Source organism: Astyanax mexicanus, chromosome 8 (genome assembly GCF_023375975.1).
Source record: "Astyanax mexicanus isolate ESR-SI-001 chromosome 8, AstMex3_surface, whole genome shotgun sequence".
Taxonomy (NCBI): domain Eukaryota; kingdom Metazoa; phylum Chordata; class Actinopteri; order Characiformes; family Acestrorhamphidae; genus Astyanax; species Astyanax mexicanus.
In genome coordinates this window covers 36,086,668-36,114,475 of record NC_064415.1, presented here as the reverse complement: position 1 = coordinate 36,114,475, position 27,808 = coordinate 36,086,668, and the positions used below count along the sequence as shown (strand labels likewise).

Here is a 27,808-nt window from a genome sequence, read left to right as displayed (position 1 = left end):
ATATGAGCTTTGGTTACATTTCTCTGCATTTTTACTACTTAATGAACCCTCACTGTTGGTGCTTGGAGTTTGACAGCGATTTAAATGTTGTTAAATACAAAAGGTAAGGTACATTTTATCTTGTGAGTCAGTGCAGAACATTGCAGAAGCACTGCATGATGATGCATTACCAAGTATTGAATAGGAAGGGTTATGTGACATCCAATCCCACCATCAATTGGTATTAAAATCATGCTGAAAGTCGTTCTGCAAACTAAGTGATCCACCTGTAGCTTTAAAAAGACAGTAGCATGAAAGCATGTTATTTGCATTTATCCCAATATAAGTGTTTTACTGAGAATATGAATACGTTTTTCCAGTTTTTAAATGCTAATATTAAATGTATTCATATTTGTACAGTGTCTCACCTCTGAAGATGCCCAATTCCCCCGTGAGAGCGAGTGTAATTCGATCATGCATTATTTTATCTTATTTTGCATGTTGTATTCTTGTCAGTGAACACTAATTTGCATATCAGGTACATAGCGGCCACCCCTGGTGACTATCAAGCTTTATCACATATTTTAGTGTTTGTTTCATCAAACGTTCTGTCTGGTTATCAGATTTTTTTTATAATGTCATGCTCAAGGTCTTTTCTGAATAGTAACAGAGGTGACATTTGTGATAAAGCGTCATTTCTCTGTTTCAGCATTTCATGTTGAAACAGAGAAAGAGTTAAGTTGAAATTCTGGGGAAGATGTTTCAGTTGATGAGTCAGAAATGCATTTGTTTATTCCAGGGCTGATATTTCTAAAGAAATTAAATTCATAAACAAATATTCATATATATAGTCTTCCTCTTAACCCCAACTAAAATAAGTTAGAGTTATAGTAAGTAAAGTTGTTTTCAAGGAGAAATACGGTGTGAAATGGACTTGGGTTGTAGTAAACATGATAATGAGATCAAACTTTTAGCGAAAAGCCCACCTCTGTTCACCCCCAGCAATTTGAAATACAGCCTTTTTAGCAAACGCTCCCAACAGGCTTACAATGCTAGTGATGGGGGCATAGTTTTGCCCGTGTTAAGAAATCACTATTTTTACACCATTAACAAGCTCAAGGAAGCTCCAAACTTCACTGTGTAGAATTCTGAGGGCCCTGACATTTAAAACGAGGCACTGAGAACTTTGAAAGTTCACAGATAGTTTATTAAAAAAAAAAAGACTAGTTTGTACACACTAAAAATCTAAATGTCTAAATATTGTAAATATTCAGCAAACTTAACTAATTCAAATGTAAAAGACAATAATTAATACAGAACAAAGATTTTTTGTAAAGCAGGAAAAAAATACATCAAGACCATTTCATTTCACTTGAGTGATTAGGCTAATGATTGAAAAAATGAATAAAAAACAACAAATGAAAAGCAGTATTTGGTCCTTGGCCAGTGGGTTATTTTGTTGTGTTTTGACCAGTAACGTTTAGGTAAAAGCAGTTGTAAACTTCTGTTAGTGATTGTGAAAGTTGCCCAATCATGCATGACTGACTACACACTGAGGGCCAGCTGTTGACTTCATGATAAATGTGTGTATAGGTGGGGTGACTCTTTTGCAGTGCTGTGTTCTAGCTCACGCTCTTTGATTTCTGGTATTCTGGCTCATGATCAATGAAGTGCAGAGGTTTCCCAGAGACCCCTACCTAACTCTTGGATTAGAACTCAGAAACTGTATCACACAAACAAGCATACATTCACAGAAAAAAGTAAACTGATGAAGTTGTGTCCAAAAACTAAATGGTGGAATACCATACTTTGGCTGATAGAGAAATGTCCAGAAACATTTAGATAAATGCTATAGTCCAAAAATGTGTGCTAAATGACAGGACACCCATACTTTGGCTGACAGAGCAGTGTCCAAAAACTTTTAGCAAAAATGGTTGAATGCCAATCAATTTGTTTGATACAGCATTGTCTTAAAAACTTTAGGCAGTTGCTAAGGTATTATAGTTGGTTGTTAAGATGATGAGTGAGATGGAATGTTATGGCCCACCATAAATTTTTATGAGGAGAGAATGTACGTTAATTTTACAAAAAGCATGAATTGCATCAGTTCGACAAGCATGTATTCTGAAATGTCTTTCAGTATATCAGCATACTGAATTTCGTGGTTCTAGATAAAAAATTGTGACCTGTAGAGCCATATGTTTTGGTATTTTTTGACAAAAGTTTTTGGACATTTTAAAATGAATTCATTTAAAATGGTGAGTTTCTTTGATTTTACCAAGTTGAAAAATCAAGAGAAAGATGGATTATCACAAGCCATCAAACCAAGCTGAAATGTTTTATATTTTTGCACCAGGAGTGGCATAAAGTTATTCAAAAGCAGTGTGTAAGACTGGTGGAGGAGAACATGCCAAGATGCATAAAAACTGTAATTAAAAACAGTATTATTCTCTCAAATATTGATTTTTAAACTCTTAAAATTTATTTGAGCCATTTCTCATTTTCTGCAAATAAATGTTCTAAATGACAATATTTTTATTTGGAATTTGGGAGAAATGTTGTTTATAGAGTAAAACAACAATGCTCATTTTACTCAAACATAAACCTATAAATAGCAATATCAGAAAAACTGATTCAGAAACTGAAGTGGTCTCTTATGTATTTCCAAAGCTGTAGGTTGCATGTAATCAGAGCTGCACAGTGTGAGTTTAGGGATCCAGAGCCCTCTCAGGTGGAAATATGTAACTGCCACCGCCGTGTGAGAGGGTATTTTTGTAAAATCGCAGCCTGTTCCAGTTCATACTTTTATTTATTTTTTTTTTTTTCCCATTTTCTCCCCAATTTACACGGCCAACCCAATCATTAGGACTCCCCCTATCACTAGTGATGCCCCAACACACCAGGAGGGTGAAGACTAACACATGTGAAGCCAGCCACCGCTTCTTTGATGAAGACTAACACATGCTTCCTCTGATACAGATGAAGCCAGCCAGCACGCTCGGAGGAAAGCGCAGCGGCTCGACTCCGGTACATCAGCTCACAGACGCCCTGTGCAGTGGACATCACCGTAGGAGTGATGTGGGGAGAGAGCGCCATCTACCCACCCAGAGGGAGCAGGGCCAATTTTGCTCTCTCTGACAGCTCTGGCAGCTTGATGGCAAAGCTGCATGAGCTGGGGTTCGAACCTGCGACCTCCTGCTCATAGTGGCAGCGCCTTAGACCGCTGGACCACTCGGCGCCCCCTGTTCCAGTTCATACTTGTGGTCGTCTGTACTCGTGTTGGTTTTCTTGTGTTTTAGGTTACATCCACGAAAACACATGGTGCAAAACCACACTTGGCTGATGTTTTTCCACGTTTAACAGCACCAGCCAGTGCTGCTACTGATGCAATAAAAAATAAAGATTAAGATGCATATAAAGAGAAAATATAACCCTTTATTTTTGAAGCACTACAAAAAAGGATTTTATCTAACGACCTTATCAATAACATTTTTGCACTGAATGTATACATCCAATCACCAGCAAATCTTGATTGGAACAAGCTTATTGTTTTTGGATCAATAAAGTGGATAAAACTAAATGTGTTCACTATCTAGGCCAAGTTTAGGATCGACGTCACTGACTCAAGACATTCCTCTGCAACTTCACTGTGCTATCACTTCACAGCATCAGTGAGGAAACCCCCCCCCCCTTCTCAAAAAAAAAAAAAAAACAGCCAGGCCAACCAGCCAGACCTTTGTTTGAACCAAAGCATGTGACATCCAGGCTGTACAGATCCAGCGAATTGACTCTTAAATTAATATTTTAATATTTTAAAATTGGCAGCCAAATATAGAACGTTTTCTTTAGAACGTTTTCTTTGTTGATTAATACATTGCTTTCTATAGAAACTTTTGCTTAAAGCAGCAGTCCCCTAAGTTTTATTTTATTTTCATTCTAAAACAGAGTTGTCTGGTAGGTTTGTTGTATGTTACTGCTTTCTACATTTTCTCAGTTGCTCTGTTGAGCTTTAATGCAGCTTTCTTTCATTTTCATTTCACCAGTCACTGCAGAACCGTGATCTCCAACCTTCCTCCAACCTTTGTATAATTGTTGTTGCCAGATTTACCTAATGTACTTTGGTTTATTCTGTAAGGCTAGCGGAGTATATAAAGGGTATGGACTGGGGAAAATGGGGCGCTTGGAGACGAGAAGGGCTGACTGGATGTGTTGAACTGTGATTTTTTTGCAGAGCGAATAGAGGGACTCCTTTACTGATTGTGGTAATACCTTACAATCTAACCTAGTTATTACAGCTGACTCAAAGCTAAAGTGTATAATATGTACAGGTGCATAAAAAAAAAAAACATAATTAAAAAGTTACTTTATTTAAGTAATTCAGGTCTAACATGTGAAATTCATATATTATATAGATGTATTACACAGAGAATAATCTATTTTATGGGCTACAGCCAATGGAAACCCAAAAATCAGTGTCTCAGAAATTTTCATATTTTCATATAAGACCAATTGGTACTTTTGGCAGTGTGGGAAGTGTACCAAGTCCTGCTGAAAAATGAAATCTGCATCTTCATAAAAGTTGTCAGCAGAGCGAAATTCTGCACCTATTGGAAAAAAAAAATTCTTCTGTCCCATCACAGACATGGGAGTCTGCAGCATCTGCTCTTTTAACTTTTTGTTCTTACACACACATGTTTTTCGCACTTAAGGGCACACTGGATTATAAGGCGCAGTATTCGACACTTGTAAGGAACAGGGGTGTCGCCCAGTTTTCCTTCTAATTCAGCAGGTTTCGCTGCTGGGTGGCAAGACCTGTAAAGCTAAGCTAAGCTAAGTTAAGTAAACAAAACCATAATTGTTAAAAAGTCAAACGAGCACTGTATGTTAAACAGTTGTTTAGGAGAGAAATCTGAGTAGATTATTTGGGTGAGTAAAGCACTTCCATTTATTTACGGTAGGCTTAGATTTCCAGCTTAGATAACCCTCTTGTGCTAGCTGGTGTTAACGGCTAATGCTGCCCGACAGCACTACACTGAGGAACTGAAGTGTTCCAGTAAGCCAGGACAATATTAGCTACCGGTTTGTCCTACTTAGCTTTGTAAACAATAGGGGTGTCTCGATTCTCTAAATCCTCAATTAGATTTTATTTCCAATTTTAGGGTCACGATTCGATTTTTGATTTTCTTTTTTATGGTTTTTTTTTACAGCAGAGACGCTTATGCCTGTTTTAGATTAGTCTATGATCAGTCATTGGTTTGATTCATCAAATTTACAATATCTTAATTTAAAAGGTGGGCTTGATATAAGTGATGCAAAGGGATACAAGTGATCTGTAATACACCACATTAGGAACTAATGGTCAAATTTAAATAATTGAATAAATATATATATATATATGTAATGCCATCTAGTGGCTTTTTTTGGTAGCAGCATGACATAACTTCGATCGATTTCGATGAAATATCGAAATCGTGACACCCCTAGTAAACACGCATGCTAAAGTCCGGTATACTCCCCTCTGAGCGGCGAAAGAGCTAGGGCTTAGCATGGTTAGCAACCAAGTTAAAGAATTTTAAGTGCGCCTTATAGTGCGAAAAAGGTTTTGCGCTTTTATTTTATAGAATGTATTTTTGCACAAATACAGGGGAATTTGGAGGCAAAAAAAAAAACATAGCTCGATGGGTAGCTTGCTAGCATGGTAACCGGCCACGCCAATACACATCACTCACGACACTGTAACACTAGCAAGCTGTTTCCTGCCAGCACTGTGTTGGTTTTAGTGCAGTTTTTTTTTACATAGATGCTAAAAGCTAGGGCTGGACCCGAATACTCGGGTATTCGGATATTCGTTCGTTGAGTAGGTATTCGGTTTTTAATTTTGGTATTCGGATATTCGTTTTTTTTCTCCTTTCCAGAGTTCCACCTCACTCTAACCACTTCTGTTCTCGCGGGTCCCGTCAGAATATCTTGCGCGCGGGACAGAACTGAACTGTTATTGGCTGGAGCGGGAGTTTAATCCAGACGATGCGGGAGCAAATTAATAAATAGTTAAGAAAACTGTAATAATTGTAAAAAAAAACCTAAAGAAAACTCTCAACGCGCAGGATGGACCGACACACACACGCACACACCGATGGTGTTTGGACTGGGGTAAGGAACGGGACCGCACTATTCAGCGCTGCTGTTTTAATAAATATATAAGTAAATTTGAAGCATTAAATGTAGTTTATTTAATTTATATTAGGAACGTGGGGCGGGAGCGGCAGAAATGTGTATGTGGCGGGCGGGCGCGGGATTAAAAGAAGCAATTTTTTTGCGGAGCGGTAACGAGACAGAAACGCGGGAGCGTGGAAGAGTGGGTTTAAAAATCAGTCTCGCGCAGACCTCTATTATACATGATAAAAAAAAATGCAGGCTCTTCGAAACTGATTTATATAATAAAACGTAAGGGGTAATGTGGCAACAGTAGGGGCTAAATCGGTTACAAAAGCCTGGCCTACAAAAATGATGTCTGAACGAATTTCCTCTTATCTAATATAATTTAAAATGGTTTAAAAATATAAAATAATTTCTAAGCAAACGAAATATTTAATATTGAGCTTATAGCCCAAGTGCAAAAATACAAAATCAGTAATATGGCTATGCCCTGCACAATCCTTAAACCGAAATAGACCAAGTACAATAACGTCATTAACAATGACTTTCCTCTACTCTAATATAATTTAACATGGTTTAAAAATATAAAATAATTTCTAAACAAACGAAATATTTAATATTGAGCTTATAGCCCAAGTGCAAAAATACAAAATCAGTAATATGCCCTGCACAATCCTTTAACCGAAATAGACCAAGTACAGTTTACAATGACTGTCCTCTAATATAATCAACAATGTTTAAGAATATAAAATACTTCCTGAACAAACGTTTTTTTTTTGTTTGTTTTTTTAAGCAAATAGCCTAAGTGTGAAAACACAAACAGCAATTTACTGGGCTGGCTTGCGCAGCGGAGAAACCGTGCAGCAGCAGCCTCCTAGCCTGCTTATGCAGCGGATAAGCCGCGGTGTGGGGCAGCAGAAATTCCGGGATAAAAACACAAAGAAATCTGGGCTAAAAACACAGAAAAAATATGGGGTGAAAACACAAAAATCCGGGATAAAAACACCAAAAATCCGGGGTGAATATGTCTCGTCGGTCAGAGCAAATTGAACATTTTTCAGTGGATTAAAGGGGCCGTGATTTGCTTTTTTTATTTTTTTTTTTACCTCTTTTTTTAAAAACGAATATTCGAATATTCGCTTCGAATCAGTGCCGAATATCCGGAGCTCAAAAAACGCTATTCGGGCCAGCCCTACTAAAAGCATGAGAGGATTAAGATGTACATGTTGTTGTCATTAGCGTGATGGTGTGTTTGCTATAATAATGTGTGTAGCATTTTGTACTATTTGAGCCAAGCAGCTCCTTGAGAGTCTAAAAACCATATTTTTATCAATGAATGTTTAAGTAGAAATCCTAATACCTGCTTTCAACTTCCAACTCCCTCTACTCCCTTCTCTCTCTCTCTTTCTGCTATTAATCTCTCTCTCTTTTGCTTGCTTGACATCTGAACAGAGCTATTTTTCACCTCTTATCGCGCTTATAGTCGCCCACGTCTACTGCATTCCTGCTGCGGCTGTTTTAGAGCACAGTGCACACAAAGGGGGGTGATATAATGGCAAAAATAGTATGATATGAAGGTACTTGAAAGGATTTTCATAATGCACATCATGATGTTTCATTTTTCTGAAGATTGAAGTAGATAAAATTAGTGTTGCCGCCATACTTGAGTTCCCAGACTCAATACAATTTAAGAATAGTATCAACACTCAGACTAGTGGAAACAGATCGCCAGTAATTGATCTAAACAGCAGTGGTTAGAGGGGTTTAAAGAGTCACATTGGTTAACCTGCCATTGTTGACATTTTTTAATGTTTTAACATAATGTGATTCTGGCTGTTTTTTAGTTGGGGCAAAATTTAATAAAGCTTTGAATACAATTGCTTTTTTTGCTCTGGAACAAAATAAGAGACAACTTGAATTTTCTGGGTTTTTACCAAGTTGAAAACCAAACTGAACTGCTTGAAATTTTGCACCAGGAGTGGCATAAAGTTATCCAAAAGCAGTGTGTAAGACTGGTGAAGAAGAACATACCAAGATGCATGAAAACTGTGATTTTATAAACCAGGGTTATTCCACCAAATATTGTATTATTTGATGTTTGAAAGTTTTGCATCTTTTTTGTTATTTCAGCCATTTCTCATTTTCTGCAAATAAATGCTCTAGACAATATTTTTATTTGGAATTTGGGAGAAATGTTGTCCGTAGTTTTTAGAATAAAACAACAATGTTTATTTTACTCAAACATAAACCTATAAATAGCAAAATCAGAGAAACTGATTCAGAAACTAAAGTGGTCTCTTAAATTTTTCAGAGCTGTGTTCATGTGTAATATAAGATATCTGCATCGGGCCAGAACTTTCACATCGGTACATTCCTATATTAAATCAAATAAAACTAATAGTTTTATAAAAATCACAGGGATGCAATAAATATTTTGCAACTGAAAATATTCAGCCAAAATTGCTGAAAAGTCATTTCATCAATATAATAAAAAAAGAAATGGGTTTTTATACTAATTCTCAATTATTCAGATTTTTTCATTTCAGCCTTTCGCAGACAGAATAAAAAAATAATAAAAGTTTAATCTTCTCTTTTCTTTTTTTTATATTTTTGTATCTTTAAACCCAAATACGGTGGTATTATTCAACTTGCAAAATGCAAAAATGAAAAGAAAAATCAGAAAATAAAGGAAAGTTAATTTTTTCCTTTTTTTCTGAAATTCTGATTGTGAGGGGTAAAGATAAAAAAACTAAAATTGAAAAATGGATAAAAACTTTCTTGTACACTGTACTAAACTGAAAAATAAATGAAATATTCAGCTTTTAAATCCAGTTTTCTATTTTTGCATTTAGCTTGTAACGGTCAGAAAGTTAAATTAAAAAACGTTACACTGGCCACTGCTTCCCTGCTTTTTGTGGCTTCCTATTTTGCTACCTGACCTGTTTGTGTGCGTGTTTGTGTGCGTGTTTGTGTGCGTGTTTGTGTGTGTGTGTGTGTGTGTGTGTCAGGGCTCAGGTGTCGGATTTGTAAGGATAGCTGTAAGCTTTTGAAGTACGCTACCTTTTTCCTCCTCTGGCTGCCAGGGCAACACTGCATGACACGGCCTGTGTGTGTGTAATATATGTGTATGTGTGTGTGTGTGTGTAATATATGTGTGTGTGTGTGTGCTGGGTGGGGGTGTTGGGGGAGTGGGGGTGGTGCTAGTGGTGAGGAGAAGATGCAGTTGGGTAGGGCTGGGGCGACGCGTCGACATAATCGACGTCATCGATTACGAAAATACATCGATTTGCATAACGTGCGTCGGCGCGTCGTAAATATGTTAATTAACACGGTAACATAGAAGCATAGAACTATTATTTAATTAAAATGATTTTTAAGAACAGCTAAACACAGTTCTGCAAGTCAAACGCGGAGGAGTTCACGTGCGAGAGAGAGAGAGAGAGAGAGAGAGAGAGAGAGAGAGAGACACACACACAGAGAGAGAGAGAGAGAGACACACAGAGAGAGAGAGAGATTCGCTTGTTCTGGTGAGAGCTCATATTCTAGTCCCATACATAATTCTGCAGCTCCCTCAGTGTTTTCTGCCGTATTTTGCGGCTAGCGCGAGCGCTTACAACTGACACCGCGGACCGCGAGGTGCTGCCGCGCTTGTGCCGAATCCGACTCCCTGCTGAATCCGACTACCGCTTCGCGGACAGAATCGGCACAACACCCCCGCTGTAGAACTGCGGTAGTGAAAACAGCTACAAAAAAACGCCAGCGGGCATCTAAAGTTTGGGAGCATTTCACGCAAAAGGGCAACAATGTGCTCCTCTGCCATATGTGCAAAAGGAGCACTTGAAGCGCAAACATACAGGAGCACTATGTCAACAGGGTCACACAGTAAGTTACCGTTTACATCAGGGTCTCCGCGGGTGTCCTTAAAAAGACTTAAGGCCGTCTACCAAAGGTTTTAAACCTGCCACAGGCAAAAAATATACATTTTTGGTTTATATTTGTGCATGGCATTTCGCAGTTTCCAGAAACAGTAGCATTATTCATAAGTTCAGGTGTTTAGCTAAGCTAGCTGCCTTAAGTTATTTTAGCTAGCGCCGTCGGCGCTGCGGTGTTACACCGTTTTCTGTCACCGTCGGAATTTTGTGACCAGTGCTCACGGTTATGAGCGTTCATTGGCAAAACGGAAGCTTTCTATACCTACACCTTACCCTCAGCCCTAAACTTAACCGTTTTGGCCAGTCGGGGTAAACATTAGAAATGAACACGTTTCGAATCGGCCAGTGCACCGGTCTGCTGAGAACTACTTGCCCGTGGTCACAAAATCTAGCGGTCACAGAAAACAGTGCAACACACGGTTGTGGTGTATGGGAGCTTATTCATTTTTAGCGTTATAGATCTAAACGTGTTGTACATGTAAGTGATTATAAGTGTGGGGTTTGGTTTAGTAGGCTTGTGTTGCTGTTGTTGTTATTATATATAAATATAGTATTTTATCGTTTGCTTTAAAACGTAAAATAATAATTATTTAAATATGTTTCTCAATAAATAGATTAGTCGACTAATCGAAAAAAATAATCGTTAGGGACAGCCCTACAGTTGGGTGGGTTTAGGTTCTAGAGGTCCTGTCACACAGCAGCATCACACTCCAGTGGATGATTCTTAAACATGCATGCACTTTCATATCACATGACTCTATAAATAGAAGCACACTCTCATGGTTGCATTCATACATGCATGCGCACACACATACACGACTATATACTTCCCCCGACTATACACATTTTTTACAGTTTCTCTTCTTGCGTTTTTTTTTTTTTTTCAAACTTTCTTTCCTCTTTTTGCTGATTTGCATGGTATGCAAATTTGTCCCTCCTTTCACTGCTGCTGGTCCGAGGCCATCGACTTTGCATATTTACACCCCTCTATTAGCCTGCTATTTGAATAAAGGGACAATCTTGCATTATCTACACAGTGTTTTGTGTTAAAGATGAGAAGTGGATATTCCTCTTTTTTCTGCATTGTGTCGGTGGCTGAATCTGCTTGAATGACATTTTGAAGCATGCCACTGCAGCAGTGATGAATCAGCCTCTCTTTGATGTTGAGTGGTCTGTGTTTGTGTGAGAGAGTGCGCATATAGTGATGTGTCTGTGTGTAAGTGTGTGTTACTGTCTCTCACAATTATCGCACCAACCTGAGAGCTGACTTATGAGCTTTTCTCAGGAATGCTTGAGGGAGCACAAGAACACGTGTTGAAACCTTTGTCTATTGAACGCAGACAAATCCTCTAATCTGTGTGAATCTCTGTCAGTGACAGTTCACTGCAACTGCAGGGACAATGTCGAAAAATCCCTGTTAAAAACCTTGTTAAACCCACAGTGAGAAAATGTACAATACCAGCCATTCTGTAGTCCCTAATTTGTGAGTATTAAATGTGTTTTTACCTGAATAAACAAGAACTGTACAGTGCCAGTCAAAAGTTTGAACACATCTACTCATTAATATTAAACACATTACAACAATTAAAGGTCTCCTTTCGCTACAATCCACTTTTTCTTGTTGTTTGTATAATACTATAGGTCTCTCTGAGTTGTATATGCATGCTGTTTCTCAGCCTCCTTTATCTGCAGTGGCTAAGAAAAGAAAATCCTCAGAAATACGAGCTGATCAGAGAGATGTTGATGAACTCCATTCTTGTTTAATGTTTTCCCTATTGTAGATTTGTCAGTAAAAATGTTAACATGTGTCAGAGATTTCTGTAAGTCTTCAGCTGACACTCTAGGATTCTTCCTCACCTCGTTGATCATTCTGCACCAATAAAATACAAATACAGATTCTCAGTTTGCTTGAGTAAAATGTTAACAGCAGTTGTGAACTGTGAGCAATGAATCCTAATGTATAAAAAAATGATACATACATGTTCTACATGATTAGTGTAATTTTATTTAAGGTCAAATAAATTCTATAGTTTTAAAACCAAACTTTTCTGGCAATTATTATGCATGAAGCAGCAGTTAATTGTGTTTAGCAGTTTAGTGTTTTGTAGTCATTACCAGTAATACAGTTAAGATTTTCATTTCTCAGAGCTGCAGTTAATTTAGTTGCATTTGACTGCTCTTCTGTGCGTAAACTGCAAATGGGTAAACTGCATGAATAGTCATGCAGCTGTTGGTGTATGTACACACACACACAATCAAACGCCAGGACTGATCGGTCTTGCAAAATGATGAGTGACACATTACCATGGAAACATCTGTCTATTTATAGTCCCTGCCTGTGTACAGTAATGAATGAAGTCAGGGCTGTATTCATGAGCGCACATCTGTCACTTTTTCATTTTTCCTCCTGATCACCTAAACCAGCGTTCATCCTCCATTCATTCCTCCCTCCTTCATCTCAGACGCCCTACATCAGGTTCTCCCGCATTCTCTCTCCTCCCTCCAGACTGAAGGAACAATCTTCATGGGAATGGACGCTTTATTTATAGCTGCTAAACTAGATAATCTCTAATATGATTTTAATGAGGGAGACTCCTTTTCTCTTTCCTTTTTCAACTTTTAATTGAGCTTGTCTTTGTTCCATCGTCTTTTTTTGGCATAGTATGAATAGTGAGGTGGGATGTTCTCTGTATTATCATGGGAGGAACATTTAGACTTTTATTTAGTCAGTAAGGGTTTTAAATGCACCCCCCCCCCCCTTTTTTTTAAATATCTTGATTTGATTTTGCAATACTGATTTAAACTGATTAAATGATAATATTCCAGTTGGGGAAAAGGTTTTGTGAGCTCAAGAGGGTCTAGCTGGTTGACTGGCTTAGCTCTTGACTATTTTGTTTGAGTTTGACTGTTTAGCTGGTCTGCATGATCTGTATTTTTCACACTTTAAGGCGCACTGGATTATGAGGCGCACTGTTTGATAGTATTAAGGAGCAGGTGTGTCACCATGTTTTGCTTCTAAAGCTTAGCTAAGTAAACAAAACTGTAATTATTTAAAAAAAAAAATTCTTTTAAAGTCCAACGAGCGCTGGATGTTATTTTACACAGATTTCTCTCCTAAAAAATGTTTATTTTGGTGACTAAAGTGCCCTCTATTTCTTTACAGTAAGCTTAAACTTCCAACTTTTCAACAGCATTAGCATTAGCAGGCTGACAGCGCCACACTGAGGAACCCTGAGTGCTCTGGTAAGCCAAGGCGATATGAGGTAGCGGTTTGTGTCCCACGCAGCTTGTTTTAACACTGTAAACACACAGACTACAGTCCAATAACATTCACCTCTGAACATCAAAAGAGCTAGCGCTTAGCACAGTTAACGACTAATGAAGTGAAACTCCTGTATAATGCTGCACTTTAGCAGAATGGCTTTACTGCTCTTTACAAAAGGGGGACTGGTAAAATTCATACATAAGGCGCAGCGGATCAAAAGGTGCACTGATGTTTTTTGGGAAAATTAAAGGATTTTAAGTGCGCCTTATAGTGTGAACAATACGGAATAATGAACTTGACCAAGCTATATAACGAATATAACCAGGCTTGACTTGCATAACCAGGTTTGACCAAAATCAGATATGCAACATGAACTATGTTCGTTAAGAGCTGGTGAGTCAGAGTATGTTTTTTTTGCCTAGATGAGCAGCTTCTCTACATGCTTTACCCATAAATACCAATTTATACCATCTGAAACCAGCAACAAACAAATGTTGTCTTAAAATTGCTTTACAGAGATAAAGGTCCAAGCAAGGTGGTGGCCGTGGCAACAGTGGCAAGAGAAATCTTTTTCACACTAAGTCTGTTTTCACACCTGTAGTTTGTTTCCATGGTTCAAATGAGTTGATGGGTTCGTTTACTTGTGGTGTTTTTTCTTCCTCTGTTTGGTTTGACTTCACACAGGCATGAACCTAAACGCACCAAAATGTGCACCAATAAACTACAGAAGCACGTTGCCCCTCTGATTGGTCATAGCTGTCTGCCTTGGGAGCAAGAAAGTAAATAAAGCGAGAAGATTCTGTGTTCCAGGGCATATGTATATCAAACACGATATTTTCAATACGACGTGCAGCTGCGACTAGTGAATGCAGCGCGAACAAAGTGCATGTAAACAGCATGAAGCAGCAGAAACAGCGATTGTTCATAGCTGTGGTAATTACCATTATCTGGCTAAAATATGAGATTAAACTGTGCTTTATCAGCAAATAAAAGGAGTATATTTGATAGCTTGGTCAAATCGAGACCAGATTAATTTTTTTACCAAGCAAAACCATTCCAGAGTACGGTTAAGAATGGACTGAGATGACCTTCACAAGCAGGTCTCGGTCTGGTTGTTTTGTTCTGCACCCGAGTGCGATTACTGGATTCAAACCTGCTCAAATAAACCACACTAAGCGTATAAATGAACCAGAGTCCGATTTAACCAGATCAAATAGTGCTGGTGTGAAAACGCCCTTATACACATTCTCAGAAATTTTTAAATGTTTGCGTCTATTCACAGTAAATGGAACATACTCCAGTGATCGATTAGAACAGAGTCACTGAACAAAGTCTGATGTTCTCAGGCAGTTTCTGTTCTTTCTCTTCCTCTTCTCTTTCTTACAGGAACAATATAGAGCAGTTTACAGAGTATTTTCCATCATTTGCACTGTAACATTTTCTGCTGGTTAAGTGGCTGTACAGTCCAGCAGAGCATTAGACCAGAAAGACCTGCATGTTTCCACATATGACTCATGCGGAACAAGATCCAATTTTCTTACTCCACAGAACTTCAAGTGTGTTGGCTCATGGAACTGTGCTTGTGAGCTGCTCTGTAATGTTTTCTATGAAAGAGTCTTTTATTTGTACTGTGTGTGTGTGTGTGTGTGTGTGTGAGAGCGTGTGTGCTTGTGTGAACTATGTCTGTGTCAGTGTGTGCCTGTGTGACATAATTGAAAATAGCCGCCCCATTTCCTGCATTCCTTCTGTCATTTGGGACTTTGGTGAACTGGGTCAAGCCAAAACTTTCATCCACAGAAGATCTAGATCTGAATCTGAGTCATGCTTACAGCAACAGGAGAAGCTACTGAACATACTGTGACATTTCATATATTCATAACATGATTTGCGTACAGGTACTTTACTTGCCTGGACTTGAAAGGAATGCTGTTTGATGTACAGATGATATTCTGTAAGGTGTCAAAATAGTACAGAGAAAATATAAGCAGTTTTAAAGAAGAGACAACACACAGGTCTACTTCCTGTTACTGGTATTAGAGTGTATACCAGAAAAGGCTGTACAGGATATAAAAGGGAAAATAGTAACCACTCAGTTTGACTCTAATTCTGTTTTAAAGCTATTGTGCATTATAAAGTAAAGTAGGTTGCATAATAACTGCAGGATTCACTTATACATTTATATCAAGCATGGCAATGGCTAAACACATGGCTACTGCACTGGATCAGCACTCTTCCAGTACTTTTTCACATGACATTTTATTATTATTATAAATATTATTAGAGGTGGGAAGTAAGAAAATACTTACACTTTGTTACTTGCCACCTGTGTTGAAACTGCTTAAACAGTATATGTATTTTACTCTGATATTTCAGTCACTTATTAGTGGTTTAACTTCTTCTCTGTACATTTCACTAGAAAATCTGTTACAAAGCTTACATAAACATTTGAATGTAACTTTTTTTAATCGTGCAGATTTTAATCTGGCATTAAGGCATATAAAAATGTGTGTGCTGCGGTTGGTTTGCCCCCTGCTGCAGTTCTAGCATAATCCTTTATTTTTACTGTATTAGGCTTGTGTTCATTTATAACTAATCTTAAAAAAAAGAAATTGCTTAAATTTAGAAATTATCCTTTTATACTTTAAATACACTTTAGAGCAGGTACTATTATACATTTACTGAAGTACAAAAATAAATTATAAATAACTTATATAACTATATATAGATAACTATAGATAACTATAAATAGCTTTAACTTAAAGGAGAAATCCAGAGTGAAATGGGCTTGGGGTGTTGTGAAACATGATTATGGGTACGAACCTTTGTTAAATAGCCCACCTCCATTCAGCTTTCAGAAATACAGCACTTTTGGTCGAAGCTCCCAACAGGCTTACAATGCAAGTGATAGGGGCATAGAATTGCCTGTGCAAAGAAATCACTATTTTTACACCATTAACAAGCTTAACGTAGCTCCACACTTCATTGGTAGAATTTTGAGGGCCCTGACATTTAAAGTTCTTGTTGCCTTTTTTTTTTTTTTTTTTTTAAAGTGCACAGGGAGTTTAGTTCTCCAGGTGCCGCTCTCTTAAAATGAAGTCACAAAAATTCAACTGATATGCATTAATAAATAGTTATAGGGGAACAGGATTGCAAAATGTATTCTGTGAAAATGCATGAATTCCAGCTGTTTCTGAAAATATCTTTGTAATATATATGCATTTTCACAGAATATTTTTTTTATCTGTTTGAGCTTGTTAATGTATATATTATTTTTATTTCACTAAAAAAAGTTATTAACGAAACAGTTGCCTGCATCTAAAATACTTTTACCTGTTTCATTTTATTTTAAATCACTTAATCACTTAACTAAAATGCTTAACATAAAAGTATCATATTTTCTGGTTTCTGTGGACAAGCCTTAAACATTTGTATTGGGGGGAAAATGATATCACAATCATGCTATATATAGATAATATCTCTCTCTCTCTCTCTCTCTCTCTCTCACTTGCTCTCAGTGTGAGTCTAAATGTTGATCTTTAGTGTGTAATAACGGGATTGTGTAATGACATTCATTCAAGACTGCAGGGAAGAGCGAGAGAGAGAGAGAGAGAGAGAGGGAGAGAGAGAGAGCAGGAGGAAGACATGGTCATTAGACTTTAGAGCAAGTGAACAGTGTAATCCTGTTATGTCACAGATTACCCATCCTCCCTCATGAGGAAGAGCCAGCTGAATGCTCAGGGCAGCCATGCAAATGGTTCAAACAGGATTACAACTATTGTAAAACAGGATGTGATTGAAAGGAAAAGTAGAGCATTGTGAATCAACCTTGACTGCTGTGGTTAGGATTAGCGCTGAAGAAATAGCATATCTGGTTGGACCACCAGGGTTAAAAGGCTCAGGACAGAGTGGTATTAATATGTCAATGTTTGTTTGCCACTGAATAGCCTTAAATCCTGACTTTCTTTGATAATAATCAGGATTATATAGATTGTTTGCACCAGAATGAATGCAGCCTGAACAAGGAAGGCATTTCGGGCTCCTCCCCTTTCACGACCTGGAAAATAACCTGCTTAAGCCATTTTGTAATTTCTTTGCTTGCTAGATATGTTTTGTTTGTGGTTTGTTTGAAATGAAAAAGATAGCATTACAATTAAAATAGTTGTTTAAATTGTTATATTAACTACAGACATAGTTTTTTCCCAAATTCCAAATAAAAATATTGTCATTTAGAGCATTTATTTGCAGAAATTGATAAATAGCTGAAATAAAAAAGATGCAGAGCTTTCAGAACTCAAATAATGCAAAGAAAACAAGTTTATTTTTTATAAAGTTTTAAGAGTTCAGAAATCCAATATTTGGTTTTTAATCATAGTTTTCATGCATCTTGGCATGTTCTCCTCCACCAGTCTTACACACTGCTTCTGGATAACTTTATGCCACTCCTTATGCAAAAATTCAAGCACTTCAGCTTGGTTTGATGGCTTGTGATCATCCATCTTCCTTCTTATTATAATCCAGAGGTTTTCTCATCATTTTAAGTGGTCTCTTATTTTTGTCCAGAGCTGTATGTGTATGTATGTATGTATGTATGTATGTATGTATGTATGTATGTATATATATATATATATATATATATATATATATATATATATATATATATATATATATATATATATATATATATATATATATATATATATATATTTTTTTTTTTTTTTTTTTTTCTGTTTTAGTTTTTTGTTCATTGGCTACAAACCAATACATAGTGGTTTATATATTTATTCAGTGTCTGATGTTGGGTCTGGGATGAGAGCCCGAGTCTTAACAACATCTGTCTGTTATCCTTCTGATGCATGTGATCATGTTAAAGTATTGGTAAAAAGATGATGTGAGATTGTCTTTAAGGATTTTTTGTTTTATCGATTCCATAAAAACTTAATTAATTCATGAGTTTATTTAGCTCAAGTTCCTGGTGTCATTAGGACAAAATAAGAACTCAATCCAATGCTAAACTTCTGAAATTGATCTCTTATCTACTAGAATATTCTGTATTTTTGTCTACTTTGAAAAGGTTAGAATCCTAACATACATCTGTGCTAGAGTTTGGCTAAATACAGAAGTATAGGTATCTACAAAACAGATACATAATGCTCAATAACAACATACTATACTGAATGATAAGGAATCTTAAGGAAGACAAGAGTGCAGACATAATTTAGCATTTTTAATGCATATATTATAAGCTTTTTAAAGTGCTGTTGAAAGAGATGTCACTTTAGTCTGGGTTTGAGAGCGATATCACCTGACATGCTCTTTTTTCTTTCTTTTTTTTTCCAGATCACCAGAAGTTGGAACGAGAGGCCCGCATTTGCCGTCTGCTAAAGCACCCCAACATCGGTGAGTGTCACCACCAACAAACTAAAGTCTTGTTCACACCCACTCTGATGTTCACTTCTCAGTGATGGGGTCGTGGGTTCAAGTCCCTATCTGGGTGGAGTTTCCATGTGTACCCCGGTTTTCCAACAGAAACATGGAACCCTATTTCACACCCTGCACAAAGCATGTCACAATGCTCATTGCTATCTTACGCCCCACCAACAGTCTATTTTCACATCTTGCACCTGTGTTGTTTTTAATAGCAATGGTGTATGTGAATACATCTAAGCTGATGAAATGAGATGTGTTTAGGTACATTACTGGCATGTTGCTATCTTGGCAACGGAAAACACGGAAGCGTTGCACACCTCCATGTTGCTGCGCACCTGATATAGCAATCTGTCTAAGACAACACAAGATAAAAAGTGCATCATACTTGGTGCAAAGGTTCTTCTACATTTACAGTTTTTCTCGGTCACTTTGAAGCAGTTCTCACATCAGAAATCAATTTCATAAAACCAGTTGTTCAATCTGCACATCATGTAGTGCACATCACAGAGGACATTTCTCATTTATTTTATGCAAATGCAAATAAACTGTCTGCTGTTTCGTAGAACTCTCTGCTGTTTCCCAAATTATCAGTCGCTTCTGTCATGCAGATTATAGTCAGTATATTATTCTGTGCTGTGTTGAACTGTGGTTAACTAAGTTAAGTAAAGCTAAGCTAAGAAAAAATAAAAAAAGACTTTCTTTTAAAGTCAAACAAGCACTGGATGTTAATCTACACAGATTTCTCTCCTGATAACTGTTTATTTGGGTGATTAAAGCACTTCCATTTATTTACAGTAAGCTAATGCAGCTCCAGCAGTGCTAGCTGGGTTTGGCAGCAGGCTACAGGCCGATAATACTCACCTCTGAATGGGAAAATAGGGGCTAATGCTAATACTACTCCAGCCTCAGTGCTGGAGAACTAAACTGAAACTCCTGTATAACTCTGCACTTCAGTGGAGAGGCTTTACTGCTCCTTACAGCCTGACCGGTAAAATCCATGCATAAGGTGCACTGACGATATTTTGGAAAAATTAAGGGTTGTAAGTGAGTTTTATAGTGCAAAAAATACAGTATTTAAACAGTAAAATAAAAAGGTGAATTCTGTCCAATTTCTTACAGTCATGCTCTTATAAACAGTATAACAAAAACTGGAGACTTTTTAAAAGATTCTCAGTCGGACAGCAAAACGTTAGCATTAAGAAAATCCTTATAGAGTAAACTGAAAGACGAGTACATGACTAATCATTTGTTTGTAATTAATGACTAAATAACTTTTAATTCTAATGACTCTGACAGGTTCACTCATATAAATGTATGTCTTTTGGGTAATGAACAAAGGATTTAGAGTGAAGTACAGGCATTAGCTGCTCTTCCATTATGTGGTGCTGTTTGTACAAACTGTTAAAAAATGTCCACACTGTGGGGCAAATTTTAAGAAATGCGTCTAAGCGAGTAAGTGAGTAAAAACTGTAAATTGGTGTGGTAATTGGTGTGAATTAGCCTTAATTTATGGTGACCTGCCCCTTAATGTGCAGCTTAAAAAAAAAGTCCTTGTTTAGAGAAAAAATGAAGATCCTATTTTCATTTGGTCACTGGATAACTATAAAACTCATATTCCGTAAATGCTTTTGCAATTTGCCTGCCTGCTTAAACATCTCAGCCTGCTATAGTGCATCCATAACACACAAAATAACCTGTTTGCACCTTTTTTCTTCTTTAAAAAAAAAAAACTGAAAGAAGCGAAAACAACAATGAATGTTTCTCTTTAAACAGGGCATGTGAATTCGACCTCTAATTCAAAGCACTGATGAGTAATGTTGACCCAGACTCTTCACGGCCAGCCAGAGCAGGCGTGGGTGCTCAGCGGCCCTAATTAAGACTGTTGTAGCAGACTGTGGCTTCACCCCAGACCTTAGAAAAAAGGAGAAACATCTTTCCTTCTGCACGGCTGGTTGCACTGATTACTGCTTCAATTCGCTGCTTGTCCTCGTAGAGTTTCATTTGTGGAATATAGTTTTTGTGGGTCTATAATTTTGGTTTTATGAAGAGATGAAGGCTTGACTGGGGTGATTTATTGCTGGAGAGCTGTGCTCAGTGGTTTTAGTTGGGTTGTAAAATCTTTCTTCTGTTTTTCCCTTGGTTTTTTCCACTACTCACCACATAAACACGACTGAAACAGAAAAGAGAACCAAGCCGCAAACAGATGTTCTATCACGCTCTGATAAATATCTTTATATGGAACGCTCTCTGGTGCCTCATTTATTTTAGCAAATTTACTGGTGAACAAAATCGAGTGTTGAGTTCTCCTGTCTAGATTTTCAGTGATTGCACTTGAAACATAAATGTTCCCTTATGGTTCTTGGCCTTAATATACTTAATATACAGCTCTCAGAAGTTCCTTTATTCATATGAAATAGACCTGTCACAATAACTTTTTTGTTGGAACGAGATCTATTTTAATGTATTTATTGTGACAAGACTAACCAGAACCTTACATTGTGTTTAGGTTCTGATAAACCCTAAAAGAAGGTTCTTCTCTCACATAATGTTTACTAGTAAAGGTTCTTCAGGGAACATTCTGTGATGCCGTTCCAAAGCAGCATATTTTTTTAAGAGCATCTCTGCCTTAATCAGCCTCTTTTTCTCACACACTGAGCCCAAACTGGAGCGGGTGCTCCCTTTTTGTCCCTGGCAACCGTTGCCGGGAAAGCCTGTCTCCCCTGGTTGCTATGGAAACAGAGAGATGTGGTGAATCACTGCTGAGAGGAGATGCCTGAGATATTGATACTAAGGGGATTCCTTTGCTGCTGCTGTGTCCATACTTTCCTTTCATACCCTTTTTTTTTCTTTCTCACACCATCTCTCTTTCTCTAAAACTCTCTCTTAGCCTGTTTCTCTTTTTCTTTCTCGTGCACTCTTTCGTGATCTCTCACTTATATGCATGCCCTCTCTCTCCCTTGCTCTTTAACTTATTCTCTCTTTTAAATGCTCTCTCACTCACACATTTTATGTGTTCTCTCTCTCTCTGTTGCACTCTCTTGCTCTCTCATTTAATCTTTCTTTCTTGAATGCTTGTATCTCTTTCACACTCCCTCAGTTATTCATATGCTAACTCTGTCTCTTGTGTGCTCTCTCTTTCTCATTCTGTCTCTCATGTGCTCTCTCTCGCTTGCACCCTCATTAACTCTTTCTTCCTCTCTTATATTCTCACTCCTTCTCTCCTTCTCTCTCATTTACTTATAGTATATGCATGCACTTTCTCTTGTATGTTCTTATACTGTATCTCTCTCTTTCTCATGTGCTCTTACGCTCTTGCTTTCTTGCTATTTTTTCCCCTTTTGTCCTGTCTCTCACTCTTTGTTGTGCTCTCTTTCCTCTTTCTCTCTCTCACTCACTTTCTTGTGCTGATATGTTCTCTCACTCTCTTGGGCAGGGTTCTCTTTTCCTTTGCTTTTTCTTGTGTGCTCTCTTTCTCATACACATGCATGCACTTCCTTTTGTGTGCTCTCTCTTTCTCTTGCATGCACTTTCCCTCACCCTCTCTCCCTCTCTCTCTCTCTCTCTCTCTCTCTCTCTCTCTCCACTGTCTCCGCTGTCAAAAGGTCAAGCTGTCTCATTCCGCAGGGAGATTACAGAAAGAATGGTTTTATCTAACACTCTTTCAATCAAACATCTGTAATGATCTCTCCATCTTCAGTATGATCATTCCCTCTTTATTCTCTCTGTCTGTCAGCAGTGGGGATGAGGGCTGGGGAAGGGTTGAGGATCAGGGGATCACTGTTCGGAATAGAGTGCAAGAGGTTGGAATTTCAATGAAAGTCTTTTGGTTTTGAAATGGAAATGTAGATGTTAAGAAACATTTAAACATGAGGAAGGAAATTTATGAACAGACCAGTAAAGAATGTTGGAACCCCGTTTTTCATATCTAGTGTTCATAATTTTATACCATATTTTTTTCACTATAAGGCGCACTGAAAATCCTTTAATTTTCCTAAAAATCAACAGTGTGCCATATAATCTGGTGCACCTTATGTATGAATTCTACCAGTCAGGTTGTAAGGAGCAGTAAAGTCACTTCGCTTATACAGCAGTTTCAGTTCAGTTTTCCAGCACCGAGGCAGAAGCAGTATTAGCATTAGCTGTTAACCGCAGTGCTAGCTTTTTTAGAGATGAGTATATCGGTCTGTAGTCTCTGCGTTTACCATGTTAAAACAAGCTAGCTCAATGTAGCTTTGTCTGGGGCAGTGTTTACTAGCGCTAAGTGCTGCTAACCATAGCTAGGGCTGCTGCTAACCAAGCAGTTGAAAATATTGAAAATCTAAGATTACTCTAAAAACCTCACCCAAACAGTTTTTAGAAGAGAAATCTGTGTAGATTAACATCCAGTGCTCGTTTGGCTGTGTGTTTTTTCTTCTATAAGATTTGACCTGTGTTAGTGCTTAAATGGAATGGTGATTTTATATTTGTATAATTGCTTTCCGAGGTGTGTGTGTGCGCACGTTTGCGTGTGTGTGTGCGTGCGTGTGTTTTCCATGTCAGGCAGTAAGATTCATGTGTTGTTTATATAGATTTAAACTATACTAAGGATGGAATGTAGACGAGCGTGGGAGTAGAAATCAGTGTAATTCATCTAATGGACAAGTTTTTCCTCATCCAGAAGACATCTTCCCACACGCACACATACACACATACACATACACACAAACACACACACACACACACACACACACACACACACACACACACAAAAGTGGGTATGTCTGCTAAGCTGAATTGAATCTAATCATCTCTCTGTTTCTGCCTCTCCCACCACAGTGAGGCTTCATGACAGCATATCTGAGGAGGGATTCCACTACCTCGTCTTTGATTTGTAAGTATTTGGAGTGTGTGTTTGTGTTTTTGTGTTTTTGTGTGTTTTTGTGTGTGTGTGTGTGTCGTTAAAGTTTAACACATACTGCACTGACACACGGCTCATGGTAAGCTCCTCCCCTTACCAAATATAACCAAAATAATGATATTGACTCCCTGCTAATGTGCACCATTGCTGTCTGGGTGAATGCACACTAATTGGCGTGTATGTGTGCGTGGGTGTGTGGGTGGGTGGTTAAATGGCGCTCCAGCATTTGTTTACCTGAATTCTTCTCCCTCGATACCAGTGTGTTTCTCAATGAGTCCTCAGTGCCTTTTCTTTATGATGTAGCACAAGAAACTACCACCGTATCGCACGTATTTATTATGAAGTATTTTTCATTGGATTTTCATTGATCAGCTATAAAGGGATCCCCCGATCCGATCATGTGATCAGAACTCGGGTCTGATCACTTAATTTTTGAAAGGATCGTAATCGGGAAGGAAAAATCCAAATCACTGATTTATCTAGTCCGTACGATAAACACTAAAGATTTGCTGGAAAAGGAGAGTAGACACGTAGAAACAGTAGACTAGTAGACATTAGACTTGTGCTAGTTGTGTAATTTTTAAGGTTCTAAAAATATATATATATATATTTAAATGTAAATGACTATTAGTACTTATTAAAGTTATGATAAAAAATCTTTTAACTGATTTGCCAAAGTATCAGATCAGGATTTGGTTTTGTCAGACACTCAAAATCAAATGACAAATTGTTATCAGGACATCTATAGTTCTGACATTTACTCAAAAGCAGCTACCAAACTCTGCAAATTCAAAACTGCTGCATTGCCCAAACATGTTTTAATTATTAATTAGGTCTTTCTGAAGGAGAAATTAAAAACAGTCAAAAGTAGTTTTAGTTCCTGAGCTTTTCTGGTCTCCTTGGATATCTGGAGAAGTCTCTAAATACCGCTGTACCACTACATTCTGTAATGAATTACAATAAATTATTCATTCTGTTAAAGTAGTTCTAACTCTAAAGATTAAACATCCAGACTGAAGCAGAATTTAAGAAAACACTGAGCAACTTCTGCAAGTTTCCATAGGATCCGGATACACTGAACTTTATAGTGGCTTGATGTTGAAGAAATTGAGGAGCTGTGTATTTACATTGATCTGCTGATAATTATAATTTTGCAGATTTATCTTGAGAACTGATCAGACCATGCTCTGATTGCACATGCATTTTGTTGATGCAACATTTGCGAGGTTACAAGACACTTTACATCCTCATTATCCCTTTTTTCATTGGTTATAACTCACACCTAAATATTTGTTATATATTTAAAAGTAATGTGCCTTATTGTGGGAAACAGAGTAAAGATGTAACACTAACTGGTTACCCCTTTTAAGAGTACATACTTTGAAACATCAAGGGAGACAGCAGGGGAGTGCTGTGTGATCCAGCGGTCTAAAGTGCTGCCACTATGATATCACTGTTTCAAATCCTGGTTATGTAGCTTGCCTTCAGCTGCCAGAGCCCTGAGAAAGAGCACAAATGTCCTTGCTCTCTCTGGGTGGGTAGATGGTGCTCTTTCCCCTCCATAACTCCTAGGATGAGTCGCTGCACTTTCCTCCGAGCGCGCTGTGATGCTACTCGACAATTTGGCAGTTCGAAAAGAGGGGTTGGCTAACTTCACGTATATCGGAAGAGGCATGTGCTAGTCTTCACCCTCCTTGTGTTGTGGTATCACTTGTGATTGAGTATATACAGCTAAGTAGCAGCTAAATGGGTGGGACCATTGGGCTAGCTAAATTGGGAGAAAATGGGGGGGGGGGGGGAATTTTTAAAAATGTTTTAAATGAGGTTTTTGACTGTTTTAAATGAGGTTAATGCCATAAACTAAAGTGCATTCCATCTTGATTTTCCTGTACATTGACATCTGGCACAAAAGCAACGACCAGTTGATTTCTAGGATTCACTTTTAAATACTAGTATCATTTTGGTTAGGAAACCCATTGAAATAGTATGAACCTAATGTTTTTGATTTTTTACCAATGTATTGAAATGTGATGTCTCACTATAATTGCTAATTATTTATCAATATTTTACACCTTTTTGTTTGCTGAACAGCATTTATCTGCAGCCTAGCTTCTGTTGACGCATTTATCTTTTATCTCTGAAACCAACAAATGTATTGGCTTTTCTGCGCACCTGACTGCTGTCATTGTGTTAAATACAGCATTCAGTCAATAGAGCACTTCACTAATGCAGACTAATAGAGCTAAATAGCCTAACAGCCATCTAATAGCACCCAAAGGCCAAAATCAAAGATCCCATCGACATTCTTATTGACAAGAATGCCCGCCGTCTCACTTCACAGCGCAAACATCATCAAGAATTGTGCCCTTTTCTGAACGTCCATATCAATATTCCCCACTGAGAGATTCATTTTTCTCTGACAGCCTTCCTCTGTTCTTCACCCCGTGTTTCTCAGCTCTGCCTGGTTGTCGATTGCATTGTCGATCAACTTCCGAATGTAATTGAGCTAATTGGACTTCAGTGCTATTTTTACTGTGAACATATTTTTAGTGTTAATCACATTTCTGCACACGGGCAGGGACACAGTTTGTGAGAGTGGTCTTTTTAAAGGTCATTTTACAGAGGCCTTTGTACAATATATACATTTATTATTACATATGTCATATTACATATTATTACATATGTCTATGCAGTATATTTATTAAAAAATTAAAGCAGTACTAAAGCCCTTTATTAAAATATTCAGTTGGAGTGTAAAAATTCACGGAACCGATTTGCATTCTTTATCAAGGCAATATTTTTATTATAATAATTTTATTTATTTTAAGTTTAGTTTGTTTTGTTGTATTTTAAACACATTAACCATAAGCAAGCATATTAGTAACAGTAGACTACAATACAGTTTGAATGATGTTTTTATTCTTAATATATAATTCAGGTAACAATCTCTGGATCTCTGCTTTAATCTTGTGTCATAGTGATCTCATTCATGAAAAATGAAAAAACCTAGACATTAAAAGCCTAATTTGGAGCCTTTCAAGTTGAAGTCAGCTGGAAATAGGAGCTTCAGAAGAATGAACCACACTACATATTGTTCTCTTTTAGTGGGCTGGAGTCTTGGCTTCTCCCATTTTAGATGTTTTATTTTTGTCAACTCTGTTTTTCTTTTTTTATGTTTTTATTTATTTGTGTTACACTGGTTAAAATACATGGGTTACATGGCTATCAATTAAAAATGTCAGGCGTTGTACAAACGGTATAATCTATACATTTTAACACCTCAAATATGGAAAATCAAATCCTGAGCTTAGGTTTAAGAACTATATTCAAGTTGAAATATTTGTATGGTTTCACCAGTAGGATTTAATACAAAAAATATCCTTGAAATTGGCCTTTTTTTGGATTTCATGGTGGGATTTATTTTCTAATTCTAATGTTTTCAGAGTCACAGGAGGTGAACTGTTTGAAGATATTGTTGCCAGAGAATACTATAGTGAAGCAGACGCCAGGTAAGTGTCCTTACCTTAGTGTGCTTTCTCTCATTTCTGTTTACATCAGTATACTACCCCTACCACGACATATAATGAATTAAGTGCAATGATTTCACACATAATGAGTTAAATGTGTTATTAGTAGTCCCTTTATTCAGCCAATCAAAAGAAATTAGCAGAAGTTTACTCCTTATTTCTTTCATGTGAATGAATAGAAATGCTAGTGGACAGGCAAATTGATAGACTTGATGAATGAAGATTTGCATTTTTATATATACATAATAAAGCTTGTTGTCATAAAATGTAAGCAATGACTGTTGCTAGTGGCCTTGTTTTTGTGCCTTTTGTTTCCTGGTGCACTTACACTTATATCCTTTCACATTTCCCTGTGATGAGCTCTAGTGATGCTTTAGCTGTGAGGTGCGGGTCCAAATGCTCCTTTTGTTCCCCTTTAGATTTGAATAGAAAATCTCCATGTCCATGAGACGATCCATATGCGTACCAGTTGCAAACCTACTGTACCTGTTCATTAAATGTTTTGTATTCATTGTATGCAACGTCAGTAGTGCAACCTAAGTTTTCTCTCGCTATTTATATAAAAAGTAGACTCTTCATTCAGTTTCAGCTGAATTTGAATCACTGCGCACTGTGTGTAAAAGCA

At 37.5% G+C, this 27,808-nt stretch overlaps 1 protein-coding gene across 16 annotated transcripts in view; it reads left to right on the top strand.

Moving 5' to 3' along the window:
- Positions 1-27,808, top strand: part of camk2d1 (calcium/calmodulin-dependent protein kinase (CaM kinase) II delta 1) — a 124,561-nt gene that overhangs the window by 47,236 nt on the left and 49,517 nt on the right. For all 16 annotated transcript variants that reach the window (XM_049482047.1, XM_049482050.1, XM_049482046.1 and 13 more), the window contains exons 3-5: positions 18,670-18,729; positions 23,575-23,629; positions 27,100-27,165. In XM_049482047.1, coding sequence (XP_049338004.1) covers positions 18,670-18,729; positions 23,575-23,629; positions 27,100-27,165 — 181 coding nt within the window. The remainder of the gene's footprint in view (positions 1-18,669; positions 18,730-23,574; positions 23,630-27,099; positions 27,166-27,808) is intronic.